Source organism: Neolamprologus multifasciatus, chromosome 9 (assembly GCF_963576455.1).
Source record: "Neolamprologus multifasciatus chromosome 9, fNeoMul1.2, whole genome shotgun sequence".
Taxonomy (NCBI): Eukaryota; Metazoa; Chordata; class Actinopteri; order Cichliformes; family Cichlidae; genus Neolamprologus; species Neolamprologus multifasciatus.
The window spans coordinates 25123326-25137276 of record NC_140447.1 but is presented as its reverse complement, the minus strand read 5'-3'; the positions used below and the strand labels follow the sequence as shown (position 1 = coordinate 25137276).

At 39.1% G+C, this 13951-nt stretch overlaps 1 protein-coding gene across 4 annotated transcripts in view; it reads right to left on the bottom strand.

Annotated features, from left to right (window-relative positions):
* cnksr2a (connector enhancer of kinase suppressor of Ras 2a) overlaps positions 1-13951 on the bottom strand; it is a 111038-nt gene that overhangs the window by 79527 nt on the left and 17560 nt on the right. For all 4 annotated transcript variants that reach the window (XM_085173274.1, XM_085173275.1, XM_085173276.1 and 1 more), the window contains exons 2-3: positions 6342-6505; positions 4775-4977 (exon numbers count right to left, since the gene is read on the bottom strand). In XM_085173274.1, the coding sequence (XP_085029400.1) occupies positions 4775-4977; positions 6342-6505 (367 nt within the window). The remainder of the gene's footprint in view (positions 1-4774; positions 4978-6341; positions 6506-13951) is intronic.

Genomic DNA, 13951 nt, shown 5'->3' with positions numbered 1-13951 from the left:
TCATATCGGTGTCATCAATTTGAAATCACTTGTGTTTCCTCACAAACCTGGAAAATGTTCTTTTGTCTTTTGTTGTATAATCTGCATGATAAAAACATCTTAAAAAATGAGTTGTTGCACAGTATCTCACAACTGAAGAACAGAAAGCTCTGCTGAGTCTACCCCTATCTCAATGTCGCTTTGCCATTTTCAATTGCATCACTTTGCGTGGGCGACCGCGTGTGCACTTGCATAAGTGCGTGTCAGTGCGTGCCGAGGTGGGTGTGTGTTTTTACGAGGCCGTGGGCGTTTCTATGAGTCGGAGGCTCTATGCATTAATGTTTGTTTTGTGGCCTAGCTGGCCTGAGGACAGGTGTGGGTGCCTGGCATTTCAAGAACCGATGTCAAAGACCTTTAGTTGTGTAGCTTACGTGTGTGCTGTGCGCAGAAGATCGTGTCGAGTCATGAATAAATGAAGTGACAGACAACAGAAGAGAGTGAGGAGAGAAGCATGGTGAGAGCGAAAAACGTCTGAGATTATCCCTTTACAAAAAAAACAAACATATTTCACAAAAACGATGTCAACAACCAACATCTGCAGGAGGGAGCTTGTGTTTTGCAGATTGGTGCTTTCCTTGTACAAATCAGAGAAGTGAGAGAGGATTTGTTACTGCAGTCACTATTTTAGTTTTTTCCTAAACATTTCTTTTTAGATTAACTGATTTTTTGGATTTGCACATAAGGTCCCAAAATAAGGACAAACGGACACCAAGTTAAGTTTTCAGTTAAGGTTACATCACATATTACAAAAACTGAAATGCACTTCTTTGTCTTTCAGATTATGATTACACAAGTAGATCTCAGTATATTATAATATCATCACTTTTAATTTGGATGATCGTGGTTCACAGCACATGAAAATCTGAACTCCAGTATCCAAAATTATTAAAAAAATTATTATTAAAAATACTGCTGGCAGCCAATGGTATCCCCTCATCCTTCATACCCTATCATAGGTATACCTATGGCTTTTGACAGGTGTTCTCAAAGTCCATGTTGCTTCGAAAGTGGCCTTTAAGCTAAATTGAGTGGAGTGTTTCTTCCTCCTGACAGTACCCATGGATTCTGTGTGAGGTCCAAGACAGATGACTTGGCTAGCAAATCATGCACAGTGATAACATGGTCAGAAAACCATTCTGTAGTAGATTTGGCAATGTGGTAGGGTGCTAAGTCATGCTAGAAAATGAAATCAGCATCTTCATTAAGGTTGAAAGCAAATGGCTGCATTGACTTTGGACCAACCACCACCAAGACCAGCACATGACATGGGACACCAGATCGGAGACATCTGAAACATCACACTTTGCTTAAAAAAAATTTGGATTCTGAGTTTCTTGACTCTTCCATCCAACCCTAGGACATTGATTTCCCAATGAGAAGCAAAGCTTATTTTCATCTGAAAAATGACTTTGGATCGCTAAGCAGCACTCCAGTTCTTTTTCTCCATATGCCACAATGCTTCTGCTATTTTCTCTGGTTCAAGACTGGCTTGAAATTAAGAATGTGAAAGCTGTAGCTTTTTTTCCCTGAAGACGTGTGCTCATGGTAACTCTTGATGCTCTGACTAAAGTTCTTGAATCCACTTTTCTCTACAGTCCTCTTGAGGGTGCAGCTATCCTTATTGATTACACATTTGTTTCTTACCACGCTTTTCTCTTCCAGTCAACTTTCCATTACCATGCTTTGATAGGCACTCTGTGAACAGCCAGCCTTTTCGGCAATGACCTTTTATGGTCATGGAGTTTTGCAACTGGGGTCAATTACTTTAATCAGCTGCTAAAATTCGACATGTTCGATTGTGCTTACTGGCATCGTGTCTTTTATAACAAAGTAGGCCGTTGCATTTGTGTTATCAGTGTCTCTTCACTTTTTGTCACAAGGGATGGTGCTGGACAAACTGCCTTGGACTGTAAAGTGTTGCACTGTGCATATGGCACTGCTTAAGATGGTAAAAATGAGCCACGCTGCTACCCGTCTTTGTGGTAACATGTTTGCAACACCATTTGCAGTGTGTGCTACGTTGCTTCTTTGAAGGCCTTTAAAGAGGCTCTGATCCTTCTTTTCAAACAATGTCCTCATCTTTTGAGCCTTGGGCTGTGTCTCTTGGTATTTCTTGTTTGACAGCAGGTTTTCATGAACATTTTTTGTTGTCATGGTTCTGGGTCTTGGACATGGTGTTTTTGTCTTTAGTTTGGAATTTTGTTACATCTTCATTGTTTTAGGCTTTGAGAATTTTTTTTTATGTTCCTAGATTCTATTTATATATTTGCTTATTAGTTATTCTCATTCCCATATTGTTTTTCCAATGTATTATGAATATCTAGTTTAGTTTAGATAGGTTTAATAGTTCCCTTAGTGTTGCCCTACTGTCCTTTGTCACATCTCTGTATTTTTATTTTTATTTTAGTATGCTCCATGTTAAGTCTGCCATGTCCCCATGTTTGTTTACCTTTTTTCTGTGTCAACCTTGTTTGTCTTAGTCTCAATATGTTTGTGCTTCCTGTTTTATTTTGATAGTCCCTCATCCCACATGTTCACTTTTGCTTCCCCTGTCTCATTATGTCTAATTTGGTCCAGCTGTGTTTCCCAGCTGTCTCAATCACCCTCCTGTTGTGTCAGTCTCCCTGTGTCCTTTGTCAGCACGTTCCCAGTGTTTCCCACTTCCTTGTATCTCGTTGTATTTTGCCAAGTTTAGTTAATGTAATTTAAAGTTTTCACTTCATTTTTGTATTTAATGCTTAGTCTTTTGTTTGTGGATTATCAGCCAAAGAACCACTCGCCTTTTGTTAAGATTATTCTGTCTCCAGACATCTGCATTTGGGTCTTCCACATCGGACTCAGTCTGCTCTTCCTGCAGACCTTGACAATTTTGTCAGTCATTCATTCCTAACGTACTTGTGTGTACGGCTTCAATAGAGCAAACATTAGCACATGTGCTGCTGCAGGCTGCTCCTCCTATGCTCTATGTCAACATAATATGACATGGTTATAACTCTGTTTCCACCACATGACTGGTTTGGTGCTACTCTCATTATCATTGACCTTACTTTTCATCAGTCAAAACATGGATGGACAAGTTCTTTCAACTTTACATTTAACCCATCTTATATTTCTATCAAGTAAAAGCTGTTTCACAATAATGATCTTTATTGTTTTATTGCCCAGATCTAGATACACAGTATTTATATTCACTCAAACATGATGAGAAATATTTGAATAATCTGAGATACTAGATTCCTTTCATACAGCATTGTACAAACAGTGCAAATATTTCACATTACATGTCACGGATGAGTAAATATTTAAGTTTAAATTTGTGAGTTAAATTACAAAATAAAATTTAAATTAAAGTCTCTCGTGATATTCGGTCTTTTGAGACACAGAAGTAATGGTGGGCAAGTCATTTCCAGTATACCTTTCTAGCCTGCCTCAGGGTTATATGCATAACTGGTCCACTGTAATGTGAAGCTGACATAAAAAATGTTTAAATAATTTATGAACACTCATAAATTACTATTATTGTTTTGTTCATTTATTTATATTAACCTTACCTACAGACCCCAGAGGTACTTTTTTAATCATATGTGATTTAATTATATTACATTTCATGTATTTTTCCAAGTTTTCATCACTCTGTAAATCACTTTGTTCCCAGCTATTTTGAATCATTGCATTCTCTTGTATTTTAATCAGTGTTTTATTATGTTTTAATGCAAATGCATCTGCAGAAATCTTCTGAGACCCCAGTCAGAGCACCCAATTCTGCCTACACTGTAAAACAAATCCATATTTAATGTTGATATTTTGACATTTATTTCAAAGTAATTTGATCAAATAATGTAGAACAAAAGCTGAGCAAACCCAAAATATCTAGTGACTGACCACTGAAGGCTTATTGACTTTCTTAACTTAAGTCAATACAGTGTGTCATCTCATCAAAATATCACTGCAAAGCCTTCTGAGCTCTCTGGGTCCCGTTTTAATAAATGTAATAGACAAATTTATTGAGTTATGTTCATGGAGGGCCCTAATTAAAAGCATTGTAACAGTGCATTGCACAGTATAAGTGCCTGTAGCATGTGGTGTTAATCGCCCTATATAAACACTGTTAATTTTTTCATCATGGACATATTGAACAATCCTAATTTGAACAGCCTTTATTATGACAGAAGATCGTACTCAGAACGAGTTTTCTATCTATTTTTGTGCTAATAAACAAATCCAAACCGAGACAGTAGCAGCGGGGTGGTGTCTGATAACTTGAGTCTTGCAACAGGTGGTCTGGCCCAGATCTCAACATCACAGGCTGGGATCAGGCTCCATGATGGCGAGGATCAGACAGAAGACACTGAGACAGCCTAAACTCACAGAAGAGTCTCGGAAAAACATCACCTACCAAGTGTACCGAGGAGAATTGGTCTTGTTGCAAAGACAAATATTGATTTGATTTAGGTTTCAAAGAGCTGCACGCCTTGGCTAAAATCTGAAGTTTGACGTAGTTCACATTTTTATCTCTCGCATGACTAGATCTGCTGTCATACAAGTGAATCGTTGAATAACACAAACAGTCTGCAAGCATGGAAATCCTCAGATTTTGAGCATATACCCTATGGCACACCACAAAGGGTAAATCGTAAAATCTGTTTGTACAACTAAAGCACCAACCTGCACCATCTCTCCTTTGGATAAACACACCGCGTCTGTGCGCAAAGACAAATTTAGAGAGTATATTCACCTGTCCAGCCAGGCCAGCAGGCTCTTGGCGGCGGTGATGAGGTCGACCACAGAGGTCAGCAGATCATTGGGGAGGCGCCGCGAGCTCCTGCTCTCTGATTGGCTGCTCCGGCGCCGTCCAGAAATGAAGTTCTGCAGGTTCTTGGCCGAGGCGCCGAGCTTGTGAGCCAGAGTCCTGACGCTCTCTGTCTCCAGCCCCGAGTTCTAGATGTAAACAAAGATATAAACACGAACAGCGAACCTTCATGAATACAAATTATTTGTCAGCAGGTTTGCCAGCTTTTATTACGATTCTGCTGCATATTGGTGAGTTTTATTGTAAAAAAAAATAAGCTCCATTTTGTTTTTTATTGTCTTCCACGATGGAGGCGACTAAAATGATGGATATGAATGACTCACAATGACTAAAATGGTTGTTGGAATTATTCAGAGAACGCAGTCTGAGTGGGTGATGATGATGATTATCGTGACATTTATCTAGTTTTCCTGAGATTTCTTTTCTTTTTTGGAATAATTGTCTGAATGAATATGTGACCAGGCTGCTGGAAGTCATTTTCATTCTGCTCTGCCCTCATGTTAAAATCTGCTTGTAGGAACTTTAATTCAGATTTATTGACTGGAGATGTCAGAGATGTGGAGCAAACAGCACACAACGCAGTGAAGACAAAAGCACTGCACAGAGAAGGGTGACAAGTTCAGTTCAGTTCAGTCGAGAGTGCTACATAACGACTGTTGTTTTGCTCTGCGTTAAATTCGGTTTCGCAGTATGGATCTACCCTTAATGTGCATACATGGGAAGTCAGAAGCAGGAGCGCAGCAGGAAGAACCTCACGTAGCACAGAGCAGAGATTAATGACAACACATGCAGCACAGATTCAGTCAGATACAGTGAGAAAAGCAGGAGCTGGAGTGGAGGGCGGGCTGAAAACTAAAGCAGCTAAAATAGCCACACCCATCAATTTGGTGTGTAGAAGGGTATCAGTGGGCTGAGATGACATGGATAACTTAATGGTCTGGCTAAACTAACAGTTTGCCCAATTTACTATTTTGGTATTTGAGGAAAATTATTTTTCCTCTTTTTAAGATGTACTCTTCCTAAACAGGTTTCATTGTGTTTCAGGTTTTATCTTCCTTATAATCTTACATCTAAAAACACTGGATATACTAATCATCTTAATTTGACTTTATTTTTGCTGTCCTCATTTGAATGACTTATTTGTAACTCATTTTGTATTATTCATATATTGCCACCTTAGTTTCAGTGTTGCTTGCTTTGTACACCTGATGTTGAAAAAGGAGGTTGCTAACGCTGAATCATTTTTTGTGATAAACATAAATTCATGTTTCTCAAGCCAAAAAAGTATTCATGGCATTAATTTCAAACTCTGAATGTTCAAAACGAGGCTATTTGTTTTTACTGTGAGATAGGGACAATTAGGAAATGCCAGGGTTTAACGGAGGACACTAACACATTACTGGCAGCGGCATACATTAAAGCTGCAGCTGTAGAGACTGCTAATGAGAGCTCAGCACTACAGTGAAGCACAGAACAGAACACACAAACTCACCAGGGCACAGAGCAAGTCGACAGCCTCCAGAATGAGCTCCTGGTGTCCGATGCGAGAGACTCCCAGCTCCTCAAGTTCGGCGTGGCTAATCCTCAGCAGCCGCTCCCCACAAACACCTCCGCGCTCAAAGACACACACATACTGCTGCAAGCAGTCATCCAGACCTGCAATAGACAAGCACATTATCAAGGTTGCTCGCAAGAGCCACACTCACATTTGTTCCAAAACCTACTACTGGGATCACAACCTTCACCTTCAGCCTCCGATTCCAAAAGTAAGGATTCCAATCAGTTTAAATGGTCAAAAAAGGACCCAAACAAGAAGAAGTGCTAAAGCTTTTAAACACCCGGGACTCTCCAGGAGCTTTTAGAACTAAAGATAAGAGCACCTTTCAGATTAGAGGTCTTCTTCAAGAAACTAAAAAGAAGTACAGGTGCCTTCAACACAAGCGCTTCAGACAACTTAAGACCTACTTTTATGGGTTCGAATAGCTTCCTAATTATTGGAATGGATTTAGCTGTAATACATTTTAGAGTGATGGGATAAAAATAATGCAAACACATTTATATACACCTATTCTTCATAACTGAATTAATATTACATGTAAAATTAAATGTGCACGTTTTTAACCCCCATCTAGAGAGTTTTGGTTTGAACGTAACAATTTCAGAGATAATGGATACAGAGATGTCTGCCTTCTCTTAAAAATAATGGAGTCAAAAAAGCACTTTGTCAAAGCGCCAAGAAAAAATAAATCAATTAAAAGATGATATTTGAAAAATGTCACTTTTATTCTAAAGAAATTAATAAATAATTTAAAAAAAAACATTCACTTTGATGTGACAAGATATACAGGAACTTTTATCCTTCTGCCAAATCACCTCTCCCTGTGCTTGTCAGATGACAGGATGGCTTCCCCCTCTCAGCTGTAATGTTAGCTAGCTGCATGCTCCTGATATATTTAGAGGAGGGCTACCTGCACCAACAGTTTAATTGTGGGTGTGAACTGTCCCTTTAAGTCAGTTCTGTATGTTTTAAATGATAAAAATTTATTTGGTCAACATAAAAACTATATTTCATAATCTTTAATCTATTTTAGTAGCTTCATTTAGTTTCCATTCTTTAAAATAGCATTTTTAAACATGTATCTTACTATATTTCATTTAATCTGTGTGTGTGGCCATGAACTCATCGTACACAAGCAGGAGCTGAAAAAACAAACTTGACATCCCATATTGTGATACCATATGATGCCTAGCAACCACGTACCATCACTTAAATTGACCCATTAGTAGGTTTTATGCACAATAAAATGATAAAATATATATATTATAATTTATGCAGTTTTATAGCATGAATGTCATTTCATTTGTATCAACAAAACTTCAATTATGCATGATGTCTCATGATGTTATCTTGTTGCCTAGTGACCAAACAATAGTGCCCTTATCATATACCGCGTATGGGTATATGATAAGGGCTTTTATTATGAAAGGTAGGGACAAAGGGTGGTCGCACATGCGTCAGCATTCTGTAATTACCAGGCAGGGGTAGCATTGTGTTGTTTGTAAGGTGATGAGCTAAATACTAAGTAATTGTAGGTTTTGCACCAAACACCAAAACGTGTCAGAGCAAATGTCACTTTATACTTTTTAAATATTTGTTTTATTTTATTTTTTATTTTCAAATAAAAAATAAAATGCTGTAATGTGCAGAATTATTTGGCATTGTCTTTACAGAAAATGAAGTCACATCCTGTCTTTATGTATTATTATTTCTTCCTCTCTATTGTCATACTGTGACTTTTCTGCTCACTCATTTCTACTGCTGGATACTGTCAGTAACCATAACTATAAAGAGCCTATAGATATATATAGTGATATGATTAAAGGCTATATTTATGGGAATTATGGGAGTACACAGAAGGTAGTTTGAAATTATTGGCTGTAGACTCTCAGGAAACTCTCATCCCAATGCTACCATCACTCTTCATGGCCTGCCGACAGCTCAGACACTCTTCAACACGTTTATTCCCCGATCAATAACCGCACACGTTCCTACTTAAAATTATAGGTTTTGGGCTGCACTCCAAAAGCCCTAAACAGCTTTCTTTGCCACACTATCAACGGTGGTTTCCTTCTTTAAAGTCTGTGAGTAGGGAGCACAGATTTATTTTAGTCTGCACAGAAAAATGCAATGCCAGTTTTTCTACTGCTGCTTGTTCCATTTTGTTTGATATAACACAACAGCTGCTGTGTCATGTTTTTGAGACGTTTTAGCTTGTTCGCAGTTTTGTACATTTTGCCTGTTTTAAAACAAGCGCAGCAAAAGGTAAAGTAGGAAACAGAGCTTGGTTTAAGAGAGACATACACAAACCGAGCCACAAAAGGCATTTTGGGACTCGGTTTGTGTATGTGTTAGTTTCAAAGCTGTTTTACTAAGAAATGAAAGGGAATGGAGAGGGAAATGAAAGAAAGAATGAAACTGTCTATTTGCCTCTCCACCTCAGTGCTAACAGGGTATATGGAGGTGATTTTCTACTCTGAAATCTCTTAGATTCAGTGAGTTCTTTTCCACAAGTGAAAGGCCTGTTTTACATCTTCCTCAATCATTTCAAATGCAGTGAGGCAGCACAGCGGTGCAGTTTTCAGTTTCTGAGTTTGAAGCTCCTGCTTAGTTGGGTCCTTTTGGTGTGGAGCTACAGCCTATGTCGGTCTCCTCTGGGTTTCTTCCCACAGTCTGAATGCATGCTTGTTAGGTTAATTGATGGTTCTAACTTGGCAATGGTTCTAGATGTGAGAACTGGAGACTTGTCTAAGGAATATCCCACCGTTCACCCTGTGTACCTGGGATAGAGTCCAGCATCCCCCTGTGATCCTAAGTTGGATAAGATGTTACAAAAAATGATAAATTGTTGGATGTAAAGGCTTCATTTTTAACTGCAACGCAGTTCCAGACATTCAGTGTTTGGCATTATTTTCTATACAGTCTTAAATGTATCTGCTGTGAACATTAAAGCTAGATTATAGTAGAATTTGTCAAAGATATCTTTTACATACATCATCTACAAGTTAGAGCTGCAATATAATTCTGTGGAAAATGAAACCCTGGCTATATACTAGAACATCAGTACTGCCTGGGTAACTGTGGTTTTTTTGCCCTAACAGTTTTCTTTCTCTGAGTTTCACTTTGGCAGCTGTGACCCTTGATATTCAGGCTTCACAAAAATGAGGTGATTGTTAGCTGCAGGTCAATGAAAGAGTTGCTCTCAGCAGATTGGTGTGCATATTTGGCTTAGCACAGATTTTTACACCAGACAACCCTCCCATTTATCCAGGCTCATAACCAGCATGGGTTGCATGCTAGCGTGTGAACCGGTGACCTTTCGCTTGTGAGGTGAATGTTAGCAAAAGAACCCCAACCTCATGAACGGGGGTCACCAGCTAGTGTACTCTCACTGCCAGTGCAGTCTCAAATTGGAGGGTTGCATGAGGTAGGATGTCTGGGGTAAAGTCAAACAATTTGATTATTAACTTCACAGGAAAATTGTAATTATGTGAACAAGAAAAGTAACAATAGTCACGAGGTGGGAAAACTCAGAAATCGACGAATCACGTTACCTTGATATTTTGAGTGTTCTAAGCAGTAAAAATAGCAGGTTGGCTGCGTGTATCCTTTTCATGCAGCCTTTCCTCTGTTCATACAAACTGCATTTGTAGTCATGACAAATGACAGAAGGCATTTAGGCAATCTAACAAGTATTTCATTTAAAGCACAGCGAAGCCTTTAATTAAGACTTTATACCTCTGCGAACTCGCAGGTTTTAAACATCTGCAATACTTTTCTTCCAAGACTGAAATGAAATTGAAACCGGTGAATGTCTAAGACTAGAGCTGCTGCATATCTACTTTGATAATCAGTTGACAGGAAGCTTCTATGTTTTTCTCTATTCTCAGTCATAAACAGTTACAGTGTTAGATGCTAATGCTAAAGATAGAAAAGTGTGAAATACTGATGTATTACTGATGTACTAAGCAATCCGTGTAAAAATGTAAGATCCTCCCACAGATTTTTTCTAATCTTGGCTCCGACTGATGTCAGTGAGAGTTGATATCCTTAATATGGTCATCTCAGGAACGCAGTCTAACTGTGAGCACAACAGCCTCATTTATCTGCTGTTTGGTAGGGTGTACTACAAAGCAAGTTCAACACAGCTGGGCTTTTTTTGCAATAGCTGGCTTGACAAAACAAAAAACCCCAGTCAGAGATAACATATTTTACAATGGTGGTTATCAACTCTGTCTATGTCATATACACACGTAGGTATGTATGTATGTATATATGAATAACAGAAAAAGGCAATACAGTGAGAAGGCGACGCTGCAGAAAATCATTATTTTACTGCCTGGTGTTGCCGTGACAGCTGCACATTAGCGCTCTGAAACTTGATACATGAGGCCTGACACTGTCTTACAAATAAAACCATTTTTTAAATGTGTGCTCAGTAGAAAAAAAAAGACTCAGCAGCAGATTAGAAGCAAGCATAAAAACATATTTTTGCATTTTCAGCATCAACGACCGAGTGCATGCAAATTACTGTGACTGTGGTGCTCTTTGCTCTGCTGTAACTTTGCAGCTGTGCTTCCTTCAGTGACATTGATAACCAGTGTTGGTCAAGTTACTTGAAAAAAGTAATCACTAACTAATTACTGATTACTTCCCCAAAAAAGTAATCCTGTTACTTTACTGATTACTTATTTTCAAAAGTAATTAATTACTTAGTTACTTAGTTACTTTTTAAAAACACGATTTACAACCTGAATAGGTGATAAAGCGATAGATCTTTCAGCCCAATTCTACTTTTTCTACATAATCCATCATACAAAATGTAATCAAATGGAAAAGTCTCTTTTTAAAACTTGTTTTATTAGTTTTAATCTTTTAACGTTATGCATCAAGCAAAAATTTAATTATATGCAACATTCTCTGACTGGAAGAAATTTGTTTAACATTTAAACCTATTTTCTGCACATTGCAGCACATAAAATTATTTTTTTGTGTGTGTTTAGACTCACTCTTTCAAATAGATGCAAGTAAAACACAGCAGAAAATAAATAAAATCAAAGACTAGCGGTCCTGTTGCTCTATTTTCACCTGTAAAGCAGGAGTGGCGTAGGCGGAGGTTTACCCTGGTGCAGGTGTGCCACAGGGGTCAGTTGAAGAACCTGCAAGTTTCTCTGTGAATTTCCCATTACATGGTAGCGCACTCGGCGCTTGCTTGGAAGTTCAGGGGGGGATTTTCACTGTAAAAAGAAGTTTTCTTCACTTTTTATGAAATCAAACTCAAAGTAAGGTCAGTACTTTGACGCTATAAACGCTGCACACTCATACTCTCTCCCGCACTCGATATATGATCCATTGTTGATCTGCACACAGCTGTAGTCACGAACGTCGCACTCGCTTACATCACTGTCATGAGACATTCTCCCAAAAAAAAAAAAAAAAATCAAAAAAAAAAAAAAAAAACGTTTTTAGTAACGCAGTGTTCCTACGGGAAAGTAACGGTAATCTTATTACCGTTTTTGCAATAGTAATCCCTTACTTTACTCGTTACTTGAAAAAAGTAATCGGATTACAGTAACGCGTTACTTTGTGACACTGATGACTCTGGCTTCAAGCTCAACATACCTCGGTAGACCATTTATTTTGCGTGAGGTGATCCCAAACACACTGTTGCAGATTCAGCCTTCAGAAATCAGCGATCTGTGAATGGTTGGTCCCACTAACCACATCTGAAACCTGTTTAAAGCAATTTTTGTTCACTTTCAGTTTGCATGAATCTTCTCAAGGAGTTTGCATCTGTTGTCCCGACGCTTTGTGCAGCTGCTCATTTCCCCAGATATCTGATTTGAAGAGGCACTGAGAATCTTAGAGGGTTGATATTATAATCTGGATAGGACCCACGTTTGCTTTCTAAGCATGCATGCGAAAAGTACACACCTGTTTGCAAAACAACTGCAAATAAAAAGGAGGAAGTTTTACTACAGTCTCAGAAACAAAGTTTTCTCATGTCACCACTATTTATGGGTTCATGTCCAGCTCAGAGTCTCTAAAGGACCTTAAAAAACCTTGTAACTCAAAGAGTTGAGAACAGAAGAAGTAATGGACGAGCAATTAGGCAGCAAACCAGGTAAGAATTTACTCTCTGCTGGATTGTGTAACGTCTGTGCTGTACGTGTGGGCAGGTCTCTCTAGATCTGCTAGTGTGTGAGCGTTTTAGTGGGTGGGTGCGTGCTGTCTTTGAGTGTGTGAGCGCGTGCGTGTGTGCGTGTTTGTCTGGCCAGAGTGTGTTTGCTGAGTCAAAGGAAAGCAGATCAAGACAGAGCAGTTCAGCTGCAGCCCCCGGCTCCCAAAACAATGAATGTATCCAGCTTCTAACCCCTTAACAAACAGCCAGCTGGAAAGCACACACACATACACACACCTCTGAGGAATGAGCATTGATTTCCCCTTGCTTCAAGTCACCGCTTTATAATACACTCATCTATCATAACCACACTAACAAAGATGAGGAAACGAAGCAGGATGGGAAGCGAGCAGAGGAAGAGAAGGATGGGGAGAAAAAAAGGGCAAACAGGAAAAAAAAAAAAACCCCACACAAGCCAGCTGCTAAATTGCATGCAAACTATTTCCCACACACAAATTCCTTCTATCATCAGCAACCAGCAAAACAGCATTTGTCGCTCTCTACACCCTCCTCCTTAGCCGTTAAATCTAAATGAAGCTTTCAGTCCCAGAATGCCATACATCGGGTCAGATGAAAAAAAGAAGTGAAAGCTTGAAACCCATCATCATTGGAAAAAAAAAAGAAAAAGACACCAAGTTTTATCACTAAAAATGTAAATATATCCTGGCTTTGTGGCTTTAAAATGAACAACCAGCAATTGGTTTTGAAGATAAGAAATCATTCTTTTCACTACTATCTCATTTTGGAAGAAAACTCCACAAATTGATTCCACTATCTGGACCTCCAAACACTTCAAGTCGATGAGCGATATCTCGGCTCACAGCCTCCACTGACAAGCATGAAAGCACTCGATAAGAAGACATCAAACTGCTCAGATGTGATTTGTGTTGCGTGTTTGGCTCAGGTCACCTGAGGTACATATACAGTGGCTTGCAAAAGTATTCAGCCCCCTTGAACTTTTCCACATACACAGCGGTTTTCAGATCTTGCCACAGATTCTCGATTGGATTTAGATCTGGACTTCTGAGCTATTCTAACACATGAATATGTTTTGTTTTAAACCATTCCATTGTTGCCCTGGCTTTATGTTTGTCCTGCTGGAAGGTGAACCTCCGCTCCAGTCTCAAGTTTTTTGCAGACTCCAAGAGGTTTTCTTCCAAGATTGCCCTGTATTTGACTCCATCCATCTTCCCATCAACTCTGACCAGCTTCCCTGTCCCTGCTGAAGAGAAGCACCCCCAGAACATGATGCTGCCACCACCATATTTGACAGTGGGGATGGTGTGTTCGGAGTAATGTGCAGTGTTAGTTTTCTGCCACACATAGCGTTTTGCATTTTGGCCAAAAAGTTCCATTTTGGTCT